The following is a 19,837-nucleotide window of genomic DNA, read 5'->3' as shown; positions in this document are numbered from 1 at the left end:
AATATATTGTTCTGTTGTTAATTTTTAAGTTTATTTTCAAAATTTCTTTTTACTAGTTAAACGGCCACCTCTCAAGAAAAAATTATATTATTATACAACGGTGGAAGGACAAACTAACATGGATAAGAGTGAGCTTAGCCTTGCAAATCAGAAGGCGATCTCAAAAGAAAAACTGTCAGGTAATTTTTTCCTGTGATAACTGTATTCGGCTACATGTATAATTTGTAGAGGATGGTTGAGTGATTACTCTTTCAAGAGGCCACGTATGTTCTTTCCTTCTAAGTACGGACGATGGATAAGGAAAAGTAGTTGTTGGTTGATTCAATAATAGTAACCGATCATGAACCTATTAAAATTGTAATTGCAACGCTGATCTCTACAATTTAAAAGATCAGCCTTAAGTAAAGACCCCACACCGCAGTCACTGCTTGCACAAGTCGTTGGAGGTGACGAACGTCTCGTGTTCCTCTCTCTCACTCTCCCATTCCCCCTCCCCACCCCCCACAAACCCCAAAACCCAAAAACATTGTGTGCATTGCCGAAATGTGGAATGGGTGTGGGTAGTTAAGAAACTTGAATACCTTTGATGTGAACTGGTGTTTCGTTGTAAATATCGAAACCCATTTCTCTTTAAAAAATTTGGCTATTGCCATTGGCTTCGTTGGCTTTTTGTATTTCATTTTCTTGATTTACTATCGTCTTTCTTCGATCCCATCGCCAACTTTTCTCCTACAAATCTTCGCCCCCCACCCTCGCTCTCCTCTGTTATTTTTCGTTTCCTGGTTTTTATATCTTGGTCTTGTGGCAAATTAATCAACAATGGCTTCCTTATTAGTTCCAGGCCCTAAGCAATCTTTAGTTGCTCATGTTGGATCCAATGCTCCAAACCCACATCCCAAGTCCACCATTTCTTTTCCTCCTCGTGCTTCCACTCTTCTTGGATTTCAGGTTTGTTCTTGCTTTCTTAACAATAATGTTTGGTTATTATCTTCGTTTTATCTGCATTTGTTTTATTTTCAGCTTTTATTCTCTTTAAGCTTAATTTGATTGTTTCACCGCGACAGTAGTGGAATGAGAACAGTTTTTCCGATTTCTGGTTGCTAACGTTTATGTTTATATGGGATTGGTCACGTCTGCCAGTACGCATTGGTTATTATTGCTCTTTTTTTTTTAATAAAAAAAATATTCATGTGCTGAAAATTTTTGAGCATCTGGGATCAATTCAAATGTATGGAATTGTAATTTTCTAAATCTTTATCAGCCTAGTTTTGATCCTAAATATACCAACTTCTATATGGGATTGTCACATCTGCCAGTATGCAGTAGTGATGGTGGTGGTGATTATTGCTCTTTTTTTTAAAAAAAAAATTATATGCAGGAAAATTCTAAGTGTCTGGGATCAATTCAATCGTATGGAAATGTAATTTCTGAACCTTTGTCAGCCCTGTTTTGATCCTAAAGAATCAACAGAGACCTGAGTTGCCTCCTGTAGACTATAGTTGAATCACTATCGACTTCAATTTTTCATCTGCTTTTTAGTTAGAACTTCATCTGCACTCAATTCTGAGCCCAGCAAGTCAAGCTATTTTCAGCTTATAAATGGGATTTAAACTATCTTTTTTGTGATCATTACACAAAAGCCTAACAATAAGCACTTGATTTTCAATTTGTAATACCCTTATGTCTCAGCGGAAATACTATTGCTCTTGATTGTTGGATGATATGGTTCTCTTTTGCAGTGGCCTGACAGGAAGCAATCTCCTGTTACAAAGGCGCAGGCACAGCTGAATGAGGTAAGGGGTTACTCATATATAAGTTTTAAGAAAGGTTATATGTTTAAATCAGGAATCAATTGTCCTCAACATGGTTGACTAATTTAATTTTTGAATCCAAGGTTATCTTCGAGAAGTCTTCAAATTCTACACCAGTGCTGGACACTAACTCCAAAGTTCCATCATCTGAGAAAAAAGATGAGCCTGCAGAAAACATTCCAGAGGCATCATCAATTTCGGCATTCATGACACAAGTATCAGACCTTGTCAAGTAAGTGAAACCAACCATTTTTCTTTTCAATGCCATTGTAGATTGCTTGCATACACATGAGTAGATTTCATTAAGTTGAGATTTTTCATATAATTCATGAGCAGGCTTGTGGATTCAAGAGATATCACTGAGCTCCAACTGAAGCAATTAGACTGTGAGCTCATAATTAGGAAAAAGGAGGCTTTGCAGCAGCCACCAACACCAGCTCCTGTCATTTCAATGCAACCTCATTACCAACATGCCCCACTTCCATCTCCACCACCGGCAGCTCCTGCTTCTGCTCCTCCAAGCTCCACTCCTCCGGTTCCTACAGCTGCCTTGCCTTCCCCTGCAAGGACAAGCACTTCATCTCATACACCATTGAAATGCCCTATGGCAGGAACCTTTTATCGATCTCCAGCACCTGGTGAACCTCCATTTGTGAAGGTCAGTGCTCATATCAGTAAGCCTTCCATTTAAAAGCTAGTGTCCCTGCAAAATGCCTGGATTCCCGATGAACATATCCTAGTATATACCTAATTAAAAAAATCATGGCCAAAGTAACAATATTTCCTCCATATATTTTGTTTCTTTTACAGGTAGGAGATAAAGTGCAGAAAGGTCAGGTTATTTGCATTATTGAGGCCATGAAACTAATGAATGAAATTGAGGTATGTTACTATTTTTCTCTCAAGAAATTATGGTGCATTCAACTGCATGAATATGAAAGATTTGCATTAGGTTTATTGCGCTCCTTTTTTATCAATGATTTCATGGTTTCTTAGGCTGATCAATCTGGAACCGTAGCTGAGATTTTGGTAGAAGATGGGAAACCAGTTAGTGTGGACACGGTAATCTTTCTTTCTTTCTTTCTTTCTTTCCTCCTATTCATATATTATATGCTCTTATCTCATGTTCTGAAGGCCTTTTGTTACCTCCATGCAGCCATTATTTGTCATTGCACCATGATTCACTTCAAAGAATCATTATGCTCGGTAGCAGCCGGTATTTGCAGAGAAGTTACTTTGAAGTTACGATATCTAGTCACCCTTCGATTTTTTTTTACTGTGTTACATCTTCAAAAGAATAATTGTCATATCTTGGTCCAGGGAAAGCTCTATTTTACTTTATCATTGAATTTGATATGTGGCAGAAGCCTCAATGCTTTAGAATATGGGTGATGACTGATTTTTAAATAGTGTCAAAATTTTAAGACATTTTTGGAGTGACCCCAACACAAACAAACAATCAACTTGTTGCTGGTTGATTAGATCATGTGATGGAAACCATTATGAAGAGCATGCAGTTTCAAGCTCAAACATTTAGAAGTTGGATAAAAATTATGGATTATTTTAAAGGGGGAGTGCTTATGCGACTGATTTGCAAATTCTCTCTTTCAGAATACAGATATATGAACGTTCCGACGAATGATGGGAATGTTGATAGTGGTGAATTTCAATAAAACTCTGAAATGGGAGTAAGAGAATCAATTATCAAGGGAAACAATTGTTGCATATTATTATTTTATTGATTACTCAAAATAAAATGCCTCATTTTTAATAAAAAAATGAAATGGCAATAACCTAGAAAATGATTTTCTTTTTGTGGTACAAACATAAAAAAACCTAATTAAAGGTAACTTAGGCTACGGAACTTGGAACTTCTCAAGAAGTTTAAAAATTAAGCTTATTTGATCGCTATATTATCCAACTTTCCAAAATGTCACTTCTTTTCCGAAATTTTTTAGCTGAACCCCAAATTCATAAGCATAAATTATTCTACTTTCTACTTTACCCTCCCTCAAATATTATACTAATATTTGGAACAATGATATTTATATCATTTTCATTGTAACTTTACATTAATACACTTTTACTTTTCAAAAATTTAACATACCAACCAAACACATTTAAATCATACTTTCTATAAAATAATTCCAGAGGAAGTGTAATTGAGAAATAGACCATTTTAAACCAAACTAAGGCCCTAGCATAATGGACATTACAGTTTACAGGTTACAAACAAAGGGCAATATTACAAATCTGATTGCTACGTACAAGACGTTCCAAGTTTCTAGGGCAGGCGAATAGAAGTGGAGAAAAAACAGAAGCTTTTCATCTCATGGGATGCCAAGGAAAGATTTGCGATGTACGGTTTACGATTTCTACACATACTTGGCTAGCAACTGATACAAAAATCTTGAATTTCATTGACAGAAAAGAATGTAGTCACAATATATTGATCAAATTACAAAATGGAAACAGCTCCTGAAAGTGCCCTGCAGGCCCCACACTAACAGAACCTGCATATCCCAGGACCTCTCATTCGTTCTTTTCTTCTGTTTCCAGAATTCTTCTCTTTTCGCTGTCATGCTAATCTATTGATTTTCCTTTTCTCCTAAGTAATGTACATGTTAGCCTAACTATTTTATATATACAAAAAGCTATGATCGCTGCCTACCTGCTCTATTGTAGTTACCCCTCCTGCCACTACCACTTTGTCTCCGAACCCCTCCTGTCCATTCTGCATCATCATCATCATCATCGTCGTCATCTCCATTCACACGTGCATTTTTTGTCTTTCTAGGTGTAGGGCGCTTCCTCTTGATGTTTGCAGTGTAAGTGGTGTAATCAACAGAATCTTCCTTCAAAGCACCCTTAAATTCCTGTACAAGAAAGACAATAAAAAAAATGAGGATATACACAGTTTAGCCAAAATGCCATTCCTGTCCTAGGAAAATGACGCTCATTTTACCTGATATCTCTGCACCAAATCTTGATACGTGGATGGCACACTAGTAGATGTTTCACTAATGTCAAAGGGAATATTCTGCCTTGACAGAGCTTCCCCGGTTTTTGGGGGTTCATTTGGAGAGAAAGCCTGGTAGTAGATATCAAGCAAAGTTATTTGCAACCGTGCATCTAAAAAATTTGTCTGCTGTAAAGAAATGTCATGGCAGAAACCAAATTTCTACCTGGCAGCGGGTATCATTCAGGCTATATACAACTTTTAGATGCCTCTTAAGTTTCAAAAGAAGCTGCAATGCAATTGCCCAAAGACAATTAACCTGCATAAGCACCACAGATTAAATGGGGTATGCTGAGATTTCTTCTCATACATGTAATTGTTCATCAAAAAAATAGAAGAGAAAGGCCATAAAGTCCACAAAATTAAATAACGATGAGCTATTGCAAAAAACCAAAATATTGCAACCAATGCCCTTGAAAGAAACAAAACACAACATCTGGGATCCATTTCTTCCTTCCCCACGTAAACAATGTACCGGTTTAGGGAAAACCTTTCTGCTAATCCAAAACCAACACATTCTCCATTAGATAGCACCTTAGCTTAAAAATGTACCTGGATTTTCTCCACATCATCATTCGAGATGCTGAAAGAATTAGCTGAGCTCTTATCCATCTTTGGTTCTCTAGAGGCAATAGAGCTCAAGACCAAATGAGGTTCTTCCTGAACTGTTCCATTCAAATCAAATGATGTCAAAGGAGTGAAATTAGGCTGCGCAACTGGCTCTTGTTGAATTACCCCATTCAAATCCATTGTGGCCATATGACGGAGAATAGGCTGCCCTGGCTCTTGCTGAATTACCCCATTTTCATGCAGCAACTTCCCAGAATTTCTTTGTGACAAATGTAAAATTAAGCCCTTCATATTTGCTTCAAGGGCTCCAGCCCTAACCTGTATTATCCGATTTATTGCATAAATCAAATAAAGTGGTTCATCGGGAGATGTAAATGGCAGCATAGCAAGTACTTCTGTGCAGTACCTGTAAAAAGAAACCGACCAACTTCTGAAAATAATATACAAATGGGTAAGAGTAAAATCTGGGACTGACACTAAATAGAGAACTCACATCAAAAAAGGAATAACTGAATTCGTCCAGCTTGGATTGTCAAATTTACGCACAATTGAAGACATAAATTTGTTCCTTGAAATGCGGTTTCCACGGATAAGCTTGTATATTCGGGAAACTCCAAGCCTTGCTTGAATGAGTGAACCACCTTCAGGTTTTCCCTTCAAATTTCCAGCAGCTCTAGATTGGAGTTTTTGATTTAGATTTTCAGCAGAAACACTGCAGGATTGCATGAATATAAATGATAGCTGAAGGCCATCCCCCAACCGGCTTTCAAAAAAAGCAGGATACCTGGAATGAAGCTAGTCATAAGTTTTGACATAAAAACATCAAGGGAGGAAAAAAAGGAAGTTTGTTTCAAGAAGCCTACTTCTCATTCATATTCATCAATAAATGATGCGCCAACTTTGAGTTCAACTCTTGAGGATCTGTTTCTAGTGCTATAAGGTATGGAACACAAGTGATAGGATGGACCAGACCTTGCCGTAGCACTACCTCCACAATCTGCATTAAGAGCATAGCAAAAAATATAAAACTCAGGACATAACTCAAAAATTCAGTGAGAACATGTGCTCTCTAGCAAGGTGCATAAGGGCTATCATACCAATAAATTTTTCATCTAGTTCCTATACTAGGACATCAATTAAAAATTGCTGGAAAAGAACTATTTTGTTATTCAACTTGAAAATTATTAAACTGTTATTATGCTCATAGCTTTCATTTTCCAAATTTCCTTAGGCCATACATAACATGTTGATTGCTTTGGCTTTATCCTCTCATGCAAGCTGCGGCCAGGTTTACAGCATTGAGTTGAGAGACCAGGGCAAAAACACAAAATTTGATGTTCTCACCTTAAGTGCAGTCTGGCGAACTTGTTCATTGAAATCCAAACATCTACCCAAAATATTATCCCAGTACAACTGAACGATACCCCCACAGATGTTGGTATCACCTGCACCAGCAGCAACAGGAACACTATGGCCCCCTTCTACAGGATGATGATTTACATCATTACTCGCTTTATCTGTTCCCATTTGGCTTTCAGCATCAAGAAGATATTCATACATGTTTTGCAATGCTTGTATCTGAACAAAAGAATTATTAGTACCCAGTGAAAATCAAATTGCAGAACAACAGGGGAATTAATACCTTAAGACGAACGTCAGAACCAGAAGATAAAGTTGCCTCTAATATTTTCCCGATGTCCTTTTCCAGCATATATTCAGGCCTAGCAATTAGAACAAAGCCTAATGCCTACAAGAATTAAAACTAGATAAGTACAACTTAAACTAAAGCAGGCTTCAACAAAATTAAGAGCCAACAACAAAATACCTGCAAAGACCTGACTTTTATACCGAAATCCTCCATGCGGAGATACTTTTTAAACAAGGTGAGGTTGCTGACAACATCAAAATTCCTCAGCAAAGAATTCCCATAGCGAATAAGCAATCCAAGACAAAACAGAGAACGGCACACTAGCTGCAATTAGCACAAGGGAAAAATCTCAATTAATATATTCTGTATTTTAAAAGATTTGATTCATAAAGGATGAATATACAGCAAACCAGTCAACTGAACATCAAGAGAAACTAAATACACAACAGAAATTCAAAAAGGTTAGCAGTTCTCACAAGTGTTGCCAAAAGTTTTAAGTTAAATAGAGCAAGAGCTTGTCCTAAATACCTCTATTCAATTAAAAAAGCGAGTAGGGCAACAATTGAACTGAACTGAGGTTGGCATATGCAAATTTGATCTATTTAAGTTGACTAGTTGTAGGTTTAGCTTTGTCTAAACAAGTCAAAATCAATATTCCAATCTCAGATTGTTTGTTAAAAACATCAAGAGCATGCTTCAAGTTGCTTGTTTATGCTTATGGAAACAATAAGCTTGAAAACCAGTCTTGAACAAACCAAGACTTCAAGCCATTAAAAAAATGGCTTGGATCATTTATGGTGACATGGAAAGGGAATTTTTCAGTTTACATCAATTGAACCCTAAACTTCCCCCAAAATGGTACTAAGTTGGTGACTGAAGTTAACATTTCCTATGATGTCACATTGAAAGTTGGCTATAACAGTGTTTAGATTTCAAACAAACACAAAATGATTATTTTTTGGAATAATTACACCCATGATATCGGAATTTTTTTCAAATTTGTTATTTCAGTGTATGAACTTTTTTTCCCAATCAAGTGTCTGAAGCAATTTTTTCTATTGAAGTGCATTTAGCTGGATTTTATGTCAGAATCTGAAATGGACAATATGCAATCCATTTACCCCAATAATTTGAGCAGGAATTATTAAAAAAAATAATAATAATTTTACATGATCATAACAAGGGCAAGCAAATTAGCCATTGTACCCAGCCCCATTCTACCACTCTACTCAACTTCACCTCGCCAGAAAATTGAATACAACTCAACCATTTTCACGACTGCCTAGAATGTGGACAATAGACAGCCATCCTCATATTATGTGTCCAATTCAAGTTATGTTCAAACATTGACACTTCTATTTACTGCTATCACGTTATAAGGGAACAATCTTATTATTCAATAAAGTTTTGGAACATTCTCATTCAAGAAAGTTTTTACTCGCAATTTTTAAAAAGAATTCAACCAAAATATTTTCTAGTCAATCTTAGTTAATGGTAATTTCTAAAAAAATTAATTTTAGTAACTTCTTAGATACCAAAATCAAATATAAAATGGTACCTAAGCAAGCAAGCAAACAAATGAGTGCAGTTTGATATCAAACTTATCTTTTGCTAATTGCCAAACAATCTTGCTAGTTTAACAGTTGTTATCCATCCAAACCATTTGTATAATCCACATGCATAAAGCATATAAATATGACAACATAATACAGAATGCAGCTTTTCATGTGGTACTATAGATGCTTAACTTAATATCAAGTCATAAAATATAAAATATATGAATATGGAAACCAAACAATAAGACGAAAGAACTTATGTAGCCGCCAACCTGCTTGTTTTCAGTTCCCAGAGCATCCAGACGTTTGAAGAATACCTGAATAAGATACTCAACAATAGCAGCACCCTTTCCTGCTACTCTACTCAAAGAGCAAAGACACCTGTCAAAGATCCACACTGCTATAAATTTGAAAGTCTGATTAAAAAAAAAAAAAAAAACTGTCATTTAAACAATGACATAGAGCACATAAACAGATAATTAAATGTCTTCAATCCCTGTATAATCCTTTGTTTTCCCCCCATTCTACCATAATATCTTAACTGATAACATTAGAGACATCAAATCCAACACACTCCAAGATGTATAATACACAGAAATTTTACATTATCATGAAAAAACAATGCCACAACTACGACTCCATGAGAAAAGCACATATATTTGTTTCCATAGACCACGATAGAATTTATAGCGATGTTAAAGTACCAAAGCAAGTAACAATAATTGAAAGGGCCAATATAACGCCATTAATGCACATGTTTACATGACAACAAGTCAACAACAAGAATTCGTGTAATAAACAGCTGCAGCCAGAGTCACATTAAATTACAAGTAATTATAGCTCAATGTTGACCTCAACAAGAAGCTTAGGAGTTGGCTCAGCACAAAATAAAACAATAGCTTTCCTCAACCCAATCTTATATATATTCAGTTCACTCAATAAAGGAGAAAAAAAGAGGAGAGGGAGAAGGGGGGGCCGCCCGGGCGGGCGGGCGAGCGGCGAGGGGGCGAGTGGAAGCACAGCACACAGGTTAAAGAAATCTGGTTATAAAGTACAACTCTGCCAATTCAATAAATTAACAAAAGATAGCAGTTATAACAAATGAGGAAAAAAGGGAAGAAAAGACAAGGAAAATTTTAAACGAAGAAGAAGAAGAAGAAGGAAGAGAAGGAAGAAGTCAGTCTAAATTACTTGATGCAAGCATGGACAACTGTTAAAAATGAATGCCGAACAATCATGTGCTTCAGATCTTGTTCAAGCTCTTCAACAACACTTTGAGGCAACTTTCGGATCAAGGGAAGAACAGAATCAATTATGAAGATTATACTCTCCAGTAATTGTGCAACTGCTCGGTTGTCAACCTGGACACAAGCAAAAGCCAATTATATCATATGAATTACCTCCACCAACAGACAAATACGCAAAAAGGGTGGCCTAATTTCAAATTTCTCTCCTTTTTTTTAAATTTATTTTAAGGCGTATCCAAATTGAAAATATATGGAAAAGCTGCCAGCCACGATGAATATTAAGAGGGCACCATTAGGTTGAGAAATGATCCATTTGCATGGAAAGGTGGCAACTAAGCACATACTACTCAAGTCAAAGAAGCATAGATGCAAGATACTTCTACAAGTTCTTGATAGGCAGATTATTTTTAGAGCTAGTAAGAAACTCAAAGTACAAAGCACCCAGTTATAACCCTGCCAAATCAAGGTTCTCACATAGAAATCTAAATTGATAATAAACTTTTTCACATGATAAAGCTGCTCTTGAAACTCAAAACTACATATTTCTAATCAAAACCCTAAGACTGTTACCACTGCACCAAATAATGGCCCCTTATTAGCAATTTTCCAAGTGCAACCTCCAAATTGCTCTTTTAATTATCTACTTGATATGGCAATGGCTAGTTATTGAACAGTTCCACAATGGTTTCCTTTTCAGACCAATTCAGTTACACCATTTCCAAATCTGTTATTTAAAACTATGCGATCACTATAACTGGCATTCTTATGCCATCAGCCAATATCAGATAACCACATATCATAAAAAGCAAACTTCAGATAACCTGACTCTTGAGATATGGCTGCAGAGTGACTACAAACTGGGAAGGGTCAGAACCCGGGGCACAAAGTGTAGCATCCACAACACAGAATGCATGCAATGCTAGTACATAAGGTAGCGTGCGCCCTTCCACTTCCTCACTGCTCATTTCTTCCACCTGGAAGAACAAATTTCCAAATAAGGTTCTCAAAACCAGATAAAAGAGCATATGCATACACAAGCAAAAATGATACCTGCAATATCCTTTCCAGTAAGCACTTGCACATTAACTCACAGCGCTTACGAACTGATGCAAGTGATACAGGATTGATCCCAACAGCTTTAGCTGATTGTGGGAAAAAATCAAGGGCTAGGTTACGCTTAATGACAGTGACAAGAAGCTGATGACTTGGCATCTTCCTCAACATCTCAACAATTTGCTCAGTCTTCTTCGCCACCTCCAAGGGCACAGAACTACTGTCTCCAAAATATTGCGTCTGCAAACCTGATGGTTCCTCGAACCAGAACTCATAAAACGTCTTGCAAACAAGATCCTGGATAAGAAAATTATAAATGCCAGGAAATAGAATTAGGCAAATAAACAATTTTTCACACAAGTGCATGGTATTCCAAAAATTGAAATCAATAACATTATCATGAATCATTATGTACTCGGATAACTTAAGAAACAATAAGATAATGGCACTGCTAACTGTAAAAATGATGAAATAGACAAGCATAATTCACAAAATTTTCACTAACCCAAAAGGCTAGATTAAAAAATGCAGATTAAAAAGGACGATCACATAATATAATTATATAATATATGTACAAAGAATTGAACACCAAGAAAGATGGACAATTACTATAAGATAAATGAAATGCTAATAATTATTTACGAACTCATTTCATTTGCTTCCAAATTACCTGGATACTTGACTCATCATCGCTAATGCGAGAAATGATTTCAATGCAAGCTGTTGTAAATTCAGAGAAGCTAGCATTTGATGTGCACATATCTCGTATAATTTTGATAGCTCGTTTTCGAACACTTACTCCTGTATCTTTTATCCTCTCAGCAACTTTCTCAAAATACTGCAAAACCAGCAAAATATTGAATGATGAGAGAAGAAAAGTAAATAATAAAACCAAGTCCTGCAAATCTACATGAATAAGTGAATTTAGTTTGACAAACCTTCAGCCCGACATCAGGATGTGAAGCAATATGCCTACCAACAAGTTCCAGTGCTGCTTCTCTGACAGATATTGCAGAGTCACAAAATCTTCCTTCAACAGCCAACTGTACACGTTTGTCGCATAATACCTCCGGATCAGCTTCTACAATGATACTGACCTGATCCAATCATACCACAGAGAAAGGGGCATTGACTACATCATTAGGCATAAAAGCCAATTATTCCAAATTCAAAACCCAGCAGATCAACAAATAAAACTTTCCACTTACTGCTCGTAAAGCTTTGGCCCTAATTACAGGAGAATTCTCCCTTAAACTTGCCTGGAAATAACAAACACGTAAGATTCAAGATCATGACTTACAAAAACAGAAGTGAAATAGTTTACTGACCAGAAGCATATGAAGAATCTTATCAAACCCTCTACAGAAAGAACTATTTTGTCCCAGTGCTGAAGTAATCTTCTTTGCTGAGTCCCTCATCAACTTTGAATAGGTAGTCCCAGTATCGCGCACAACAAGATTTGATTTGAGTCTAGTAAGGTAGTAAATGAGCTTCTGTTGAGATTTTGGATCATCCTTGTACCATAAGCATAGATAGAACCTGCACAAACATGTTCCCCCCATTTGAACCCTAAAAAACATGCTCTCTATAATATCTATGGAAATATAAAAGCAGCAAAGAAAGAGCTTCATGTACAAACCATCGAACAAAAAGATGCACATCATCAGCAGAAACAGAATCTTGGAGGTGATTCAAGAGCAACTGCTGAACAATTTCAACTTTTGCAATGGGATCACACGCTTTAGAATCCTTTTTGTTATTCTTTTTCCCCTCATCCTTACTCTGTGATTTGCAGTAAGATTGTAACACAATAAGTTGCTTCTTGCAGATACAAATCTGGCATTGCCAACTCCGATTAGGAGCTTCATGTTCTCTTACTCCCATGCAGTCAGCATGAAACAATCTCCGACAACCTTGACACATAAACAGTGTTTTTTCAACTCTTCCATCAAAGCAAACACAACATGCATCTTTAGGATAACTCTGGTCGACATTATCACCACCAGTCAATTCCATTAATATCCAAAATTTGTTCCTGCCACAAATGACAGCGTCCTGCTTCAATCTTGTTGCAATTGTACCAAGAATATCAATGGCCAAGGAACGTGCAGAAATGTCCTTGGACTTCAGCCCAGCATTCTGGAGTAGCAATACGCAAAGAACCTGCAACCAACAGTTTCTTGGATATCATCCCAACAAGAACCCAGGGACATGCACATAGATGTTCTCAGAATACATTCCAACACCTCAGGAAAAAAAATATATATATTTAATCATACATATTATTTTTATGTATCTCACCTCCAGGATGGGAGCTGATGCGGGGTATTCAGGTAAGTTCAGAGTTGTTAGTAGATCTGCAACAAGATTTTCCATCATCACTTTCATTTCAGAAGCATCCTGGTTCTTCACAGTTGCGAAGCGCTGAAGAACCCGGGTCCAGAAAAGACAGCATGTCTCCGTGACCGCTTCATGGCATTTGGTTGGATAAGTAGCATCCAAAGAGACTTCTAAAATAGAATTACCACTTGACGCTTCCCTCAAAGGATCAGGAAGATTTGCACTGCTGTGAACCAATTGAATCAACAAAGCGCTAATCATCTGAATCTGCCTCTGTTCTTCATCGGGCAGGTGGTAGGCTCTTACTGCTCGTTTTGAAAATGGTAACTTCAAGAGAAGTTGAACAACCTCATCTATAACATATGCTCGGTGCTGTGCATATGAATAGAATATCTGCATCACCATTAGAAAACCTAGAGACTCAGACCAAAGAACAGTATGATAAAGAAGCATTCTCAACACAACAGTATGCATGCATGCATGCACAAACATCATGCATGAGCGCTCAATAAGAAACAATATGAACAGATCCCTACCCCACTAATTAAACCAATTGCCTTCAATTGCAAGAGTTGGATATTATCCACCAAAAATGTTGTGAAGCTTGTCTTCACCAGTTGTAGAATGCAACTATCAGATAACCTCTCTATCAACAACAAATCCTTCAGCAAACCAAGTACAGTGCACAGTTTTTGTAGTATAGTATTCACAGCTCCAGAGACCCTATCAAAGAAAAAAATCATAAAAAACAAGAAGAAACCTCACTTCCAAATATAAAAAATGCATCATAATATTCAATGCTGGGAAAAGTATATTGATAAGCACACTTGTTAAATGCTGATTTCTTCAGTTTTGAACTCTTTTGAGTACGCCTTCTCTTGCTTGCTGAACCATATTCAGTCTCAAGCTCTTCATCTTCATCACCTGATAATCAAGAGTGAAAAATGTAACATTTAATTAGATGGAGAAAGAATAGAGCAAGGAACTAATTAATTTGATGTTAAAAAAAAAAAAGGAAAAACAGCAGCCTATGTTATATCAAACTACCTTGAAAAAGTCATAAACCCTTCTTTTCTTTTCGTTTCTGTTCATTTTTTAATGTGATGATTAGATCATTATTGTTAAAATGGTGAGTTGACTTGTCTGATTTTTTGAGTTAGAAATATGTAGCTGATTCAAACTGTACAGACTTGTAATCAAGTAAATAAAGTCGAAATTGCATTTCCAAATGCAAAAATCAGTTTGCACAAGTTTACAGGGTAAAATCACTTTACCCATTTGAACGTTTGTAATTTACAATATATTCTTTTCATGCATGGAAGACAATTACCACTTCTTTACTTCAACATCATTTTCAAAAGTTTTGAACATCAACTTGTTACGTAATTACAATTAAAAAGTACTAATAATCAGTTCTATGTGTGCTACAATATTTTGGATTTTCAAAATTGAAATTATACTTTAAAATGTGAAGTTTGAACAAAGATTAACTTATCAAATTGTTGTGTTATTAAGTTATTATCATGATGTAATGATGGATATTTCAGTTCTAAAAGTAAAGATAACTGCAATCTTAAGATTGTATTAGAAAGTTTATATTCACACACACACACACACACACACACACACACACACATCAAATGGAGAGGATTGCTATATGGTAGCGGTAGGAAATTCTTTGACATTGAATTAAGGTGTTCAAAAAGAAAAGATTGCACCAGTCCAGAAGCGTATGAAAAGCAATGACACATGGATGAAAGCACGTTACAGAAAGTTCCAGCTTATCAAAGCCTAAGATTTACCTTCAGGTGCCACATTTTCACTTGGCTTATGCAAAGCACGATATGATGGATCATAAGCTGACATAACATCCATTATCTGATGCTTAGAGAACTCAAGAATTCTTTCAATGTTCTGATATGAAAATGCCATAATCAGTCAACAGAAGTTAGAATCATACAAAAACTAAAGCAGGCACATCGTCTGAACTGAAAGGAAAAGAACTGGGAGAACTATTAGGATACACTGTCAATCAAGAAGGAACAAATGAAGAAAGAAAATTATAGGATGAACCTCTTCCTTATACAGTTGCTTTGGCATGTTGTTATGAGCCATTACAGCTAGAGCTGCATGAATGGATTCCAAGGCACAAAAGACCAAGGAGACTGCATCTGAATCCTGCATCATTAGGAACAAAAACAAATAACTACATCATACATCCGGGTGTTGAATATCATGCAAAGAAAGAATACTACATCTTAAAATATCTGGGAGGAAATTCCCAAAACAGATCTTTCAATCAAAACTCTGATAAGATATTTATCCATCAAGAAAACCCTTGAAACAAAAGTTCAGAAGACCCAAGTATTATGATTTTAATAAATTAGCCGTGGTTGATGCCAGCACTGCAAATAAAAGGCAGACTATAAATCAATGATTTCTAAGACATCATAAGACAGATATCAATAATTAATATCCACAAAAGCTAAACAAGGTCCCATATTTGGAAACATAAATTGATTTTATCTCTAGTAAAATTGGCCTCACAATAAGTTGAGGCTTTCATTTAAAGATATTTTTTAAGGATTTTTGAAATTATTGCACAAAATCAGTATAAAATATTCCAGCCAATTGCTGAATGGCAAAATTACACTAAGACACAACAGATAACAGACTAGCATGCACAAAATATGAGAAATTTAGGTTGCAACACTCAACTAAGGCAAAGGAAATGAAACAATACTAAATAAAAGCAAAGATTATCAGTTATCTCCTTAAAATATGATTTTCAAGCAAACATTAAAATGCCAGACAAAAAAGTAAAGAAGAAAGGAAGCATAAGCACAGTACCCCCCAAATAAAACAGAGCATAAACAAGAAGTCAGGACCAAAATAAAAGAATAAGAAACTCACATGTTCACATTCATCAACAGACAAACCTTCTGCTCGGTGTATCTGATTATCTAGAACCCGTAAGAGCCTTACAAGAATATCTACGGGAACCAAATGTAGAAGTTTTTTTGAACGTATGGACATTATTTCATTCACAAGCATTCTAACATCAGAAGCAGGCACTGACAACCATTCTGCTTCACCCCGTTCATCACCCATAATTTCAGATCTACCACAGAAGTCCTCTAGCACATCACAGAAGCTTCCAATGGTGGCATCTAAACAAAGATATTAGCACCAAAAGTTTTAGCATAAATATAGGAGGGAGAAAAGGAGAGAGAAAGAGTGAAATTATCATCACATTGCAAACCTTGAATCTCAGCAGGATCTGGCTGAACCAGTGGTGGTACATCATCAGTGCCCTTCTTCTTGACTTTTGGTCTTCTCGAAGAAGATGCAATTTCCTGCAGTTTATCTTCAATGTCAAAAGTACAAAACAAATCAAACATGTATAGCAAAATCCCAAGTCCCAACGCATACATACATTAGGAATGGAGTTGAACTGGTGATGTTGATTTACATCACAGTCTCTTTGACCTTGACTCAAAACAGGTACACTAGGCCCAATGGGCTTGCTTTCAAATACTGTACTTCCGGATTGCTTCTTATCTGAGAAACTTGAACAAAAGCAATAAACCATAAGCACAACACTTTTAAATGTCATTTAAAATCAACAGTCACTAGTACAGAAAAAAATTTATGAAAATGCAAACGTCCAAAGAGATTCAGCGTATCTAAATTAAACTTGAAAATTATGATGTGAGTCTGACTTCTTTTCTTTTTACTTATTTTTCTATATTTGAGCAGTTACCAACAACAAACAGCTATCCTTCTATCTCATTATTTAAGTTCCAGTTCTAATTACAAACCTAACTGTGATATCATATTTGATAACCTACAATGTCAAAAACATTTCCACCAGTAAGTATGTTAAGTAATTACTTGTAGTCAGCAGAATCACAATTATCTATCCATTATCCAATCCATATACAAATAACCTACAAGACATGAGGGTGATGTGTTGCTTATCAACACTTTTAAGGACTACATCACCTATCAGTTATCACTGTATTGACAGCCATTTTGCATGCAAAGGAACAATACAGGTTAATTTATAATTATTGACACAACTGGGAAATTAGATAAGACATAATTGGACAAGGCACAAATGCATATGTGAAAAAGACTAAAAGTAGTACAATAACACAACACTGAACACCTTAACAACACATTGACATCTCTTATTCTATAACTTTTTTTTTGTGTAATTGTACTGCTTTTATCCATCTCAACACATTCATTTAAACCAAACATTGTATTTACATTAATGATTGTTACTTTCACAGCTAGCATATAAATTTTCCTTATAAATTGGCAAGTGCTCAGAACTAACACCAGTCCATGTCCATGAACACTTCTAAGTCATGTCCTATCTATCTGCACCTATTTTTTGGGTTGTGGATCTGCCTTTCCAACATAACAAAAACTAATTGCGAACAGAAATCATGTTAGCACTCCCACAAACATATTCCCTCTTTTTCCAACCTTAATTACACTATTCTTTAAAGTCTAAACAATAAAAATAAAATGGTCAACACTATATTGTTGAGTTTCCATAAATATGCACTCCAATCTCATCCATTTGCTAGAGGTGAAGGATTAGTTCCAAGACATAAAATAAGCATTTCTTCATTAGATTTTCTTTTGTTTGTCACCATTGTATCGTGACACAATTTACTTGACCATACCTACCCTCACAATATTCTTTTTTAACACTGCAAGACAACCTAAATCTGGTGGCTTAGTCTAAGTAACTCAATTATATCTCTAACAGCACAAATCTAAAATTTTTCTAGATGCACATCCCTTGTTCATCCATATTGATAATAAATCACATATTGACTCAACTATACATTAAAATATACCTAGATAGAAAAACAAAGATGCTTATGTGGGTAAGGGGAGAGAACAAGTTGAAAGAGCAATAGTGTGTACTTTGTTTACCAGGAGTTACATACTCAAATGCTTCAGGATTGCATTGAAGAACCTGGTCATGAAGTTCCAAAGGCTCAACAAATTCAATTGAAATTGGCCCTGTCTCATCTCTAAGGTTCCTGTAAAGAATAACAGGTATAAACAAAATGCAGCCACCTAATGTAATTAAGATAAGGTAGGAAAAACATGAACCTAGTAAACCATTCACGATATCTGTAGTAATTAATCAAGAAACAATGATGCACTTTAGTCAATATAAAATCAGACTACAAAAGTTTCTTAAAAGCCAAATGAAAAATCAGAGTCAAAGCTGGAACAATTAAGATTAAGCAGAAAGTATTCAATTCTGGCATTTATATGCATTTCAACAAAAGGGATAAACGAAAAAAGAAGACTGAATCAAGTGAGTGGCGTTTGTACTTGAAGCTGCTATGACTTTATTTGACTACACTTCGGAGATCAAGTCTTGAAATATAATCCAATTCAGTTTTTATTTTTAATTCAAATCCAATTCAGTTAAATAAAACTGTTTTGTGATAATTTCAACAGAAGGTACTTAGATGAATTACTGCAAAATCATAACTTTTGCAGTTCACGCACATCATTGAAAGTAAGCTTAAATGGCTTACTCCAGAAACAGCCGAAATGAACTACCCTATAAAGTTTGACTTTGCTTCTAACGTAAATCCTGATGCAAAACCATAGCTTAAAATTTAGATGATTCAAACTATCAATCAAATAGAAAAAAAAAAAAAAAAAAAAAAAAAAAAGTGAAGAGAAAACTTAAACCACATACTTTTACACTTCATTTCAATTACAACCTGAATTCACAAGTAAAACCACAAATTCATAGTGAAAATGAAACTTGCATCAAAATCTCGATTCTTTAAGCTACTCAAAAAAATACAAACAACTTAAATTCACATTTTCACAAGCAAGCATATGTAAAACCGCATTTGCACTTAATTTCATTAGCTTCCTAAGCTCGAGTTCCAATGTATACTTAAAACTGATTTTAGAAAAAAAAAAAAAAAAAAACTTAACTGTCGCTCAAAAACGATACTTACAAGTAGGAAACATCCGTTTCTCGAAGCAGATCAGCAATTCGAGCAGACTGAGCGAGAATTTCACTTCGATTCAAAGACCAAACACCTCTAACACTACTACTACCACCATCGTCGAATAACCGCAGGTGCGGATCCGATGCGCCACAGAACACCGGAAGCGAAGGCAACGGCAAGCACGGTGCTACCTCCGAGTGTATGGTGTTGGATAACCCTATGCCCCGTGGACCGGAGCTCCAGCCCGAAGCTGAGGCGGTTGGATTTGAATTTGAATAGCTCATCGATTGATTAACCGGTGAGTTAACGAGTAGAAAAGTAAAAGCATGAATAGAGAGTGACGTAGAGTAGTGTCGAAGTGGTATTGATGTAATAATGTGGAATTATGGGGCAATTAGAGGAGAATTAGGGTTTAACGCGTTGCAGAGAGAGCTGGAAGCCCTAGAAGGAGAGAATTGGGTAGAGAAAAAATAGATGCAAATGGCGGGGAAAGTTATTTTTTGGGGAGGGGCAAAGTGGATTTGGTTTCATAGGCGTGGAAAATTTAGGAACAAAGTTGATTAGTTCACGAAAATGCCCTTGGTT

General features: G+C 36.0%; 2 protein-coding genes across 7 annotated transcripts; one reads left to right on the top strand and one right to left on the bottom strand.

Annotated features, from left to right (window-relative positions):
* The first annotated feature begins 14 nt into the window (after positions 1-14).
* On the top strand, positions 15-3,239 carry LOC110659346 (biotin carboxyl carrier protein of acetyl-CoA carboxylase 2, chloroplastic). 2 transcript variants are annotated; one of them, XM_058153445.1, is made up of 8 exons: positions 15-179; positions 836-948; positions 1,740-1,793; positions 1,895-2,043; positions 2,148-2,469; positions 2,622-2,693; positions 2,808-2,873; positions 2,968-3,239. In XM_058153445.1, the coding sequence occupies exons 1-8, from the start codon at positions 119-121 to the stop codon at positions 2,989-2,991; spliced, it is 861 nt and encodes a 286-aa protein (XP_058009428.1). In that variant the 5' UTR covers positions 15-118; the 3' UTR covers positions 2,992-3,239. The 2 variants fall into 2 exon arrangements, with proteins under 2 accessions (XP_058009428.1, XP_058009429.1); XM_058153446.1 differs by lacking the exon at positions 15-179 and having other exon boundaries at positions 391-948.
* Positions 3,240-4,208: 969 nt separating this feature from the next.
* On the bottom strand, positions 4,209-19,766 carry LOC110659345 (sister chromatid cohesion protein SCC2). Of its 5 annotated transcripts, none has more exons than XM_021817242.2 (28): positions 19,259-19,766; positions 18,192-18,310; positions 16,681-16,805; positions 16,507-16,600; positions 16,158-16,414; positions 15,318-15,422; positions 15,047-15,158; positions 14,072-14,168; positions 13,781-13,967; positions 13,206-13,637; positions 12,544-13,067; positions 12,233-12,443; positions 12,113-12,163; positions 11,843-12,001; positions 11,575-11,742; positions 10,902-11,201; positions 10,673-10,825; positions 9,796-9,965; positions 8,877-8,985; positions 7,226-7,372; positions 7,043-7,147; positions 6,745-6,978; positions 6,264-6,397; positions 5,894-6,184; positions 5,383-5,806; positions 4,997-5,089; positions 4,777-4,902; positions 4,209-4,687 (listed from the first exon to the last, which is right to left on the bottom strand). In XM_021817242.2, exons 1-28 carry the CDS (start codon positions 19,534-19,536, stop codon positions 4,466-4,468), a joined length of 5,427 nt encoding a protein of 1,808 aa, XP_021672934.2. In that variant the 5' UTR covers positions 19,537-19,766; the 3' UTR covers positions 4,209-4,465. The 5 variants fall into 5 exon arrangements, with proteins under 5 accessions (XP_021672934.2, XP_021672935.2, XP_058009424.1 ...); XM_021817243.2 differs by having other exon boundaries at positions 18,201-18,310; XM_058153441.1 differs by having other exon boundaries at positions 16,681-16,813; positions 18,215-18,310.
* Between the last annotated feature and the right edge of the window lie 71 nt (positions 19,767-19,837).

Source organism: Hevea brasiliensis, chromosome 9, assembly GCF_030052815.1.
Source record: "Hevea brasiliensis isolate MT/VB/25A 57/8 chromosome 9, ASM3005281v1, whole genome shotgun sequence".
NCBI lineage: Eukaryota > Viridiplantae > Streptophyta > Magnoliopsida > Malpighiales > Euphorbiaceae > Hevea > Hevea brasiliensis.
This window is presented reverse-complemented; position numbering and strand designations above follow the sequence as displayed.

Excerpts from the sequence above, each read along its gene's own strand:
- LOC110659346 (XM_058153445.1), top strand. The coding sequence starts at position 119 with ATGGATAAGAGTGAGCTTAGCCTTGCAAATCAGAAGGCGATCTCAAAA. Across the intron at positions 180-835 it reads CTCAAAAGAAAAACTGTCAG|TTCCAGGCCCTAAGCAATCT; the intron begins GTAATTTTTTCC and ends CTTCCTTATTAG. Across the intron at positions 949-1,739 it reads CCACTCTTCTTGGATTTCAG|TGGCCTGACAGGAAGCAATC; the intron begins GTTTGTTCTTGC and ends TCTCTTTTGCAG.
- LOC110659345 (XM_021817242.2), bottom strand. The coding sequence starts at position 19,536 with ATGAGCTATTCAAATTCAAATCCAACCGCCTCAGCTTCGGGCTGGAGC. Across the intron at positions 18,311-19,258 it reads GAAACGGATGTTTCCTACTT|GAACCTTAGAGATGAGACAG; the intron begins GTAAGTATCGTT and ends TATTCTTTACAG. Across the intron at positions 4,903-4,996 it reads TGAATGATACCCGCTGCCAG|GCTTTCTCTCCAAATGAACC; the intron begins GTAGAAATTTGG and ends ATCTACTACCAG.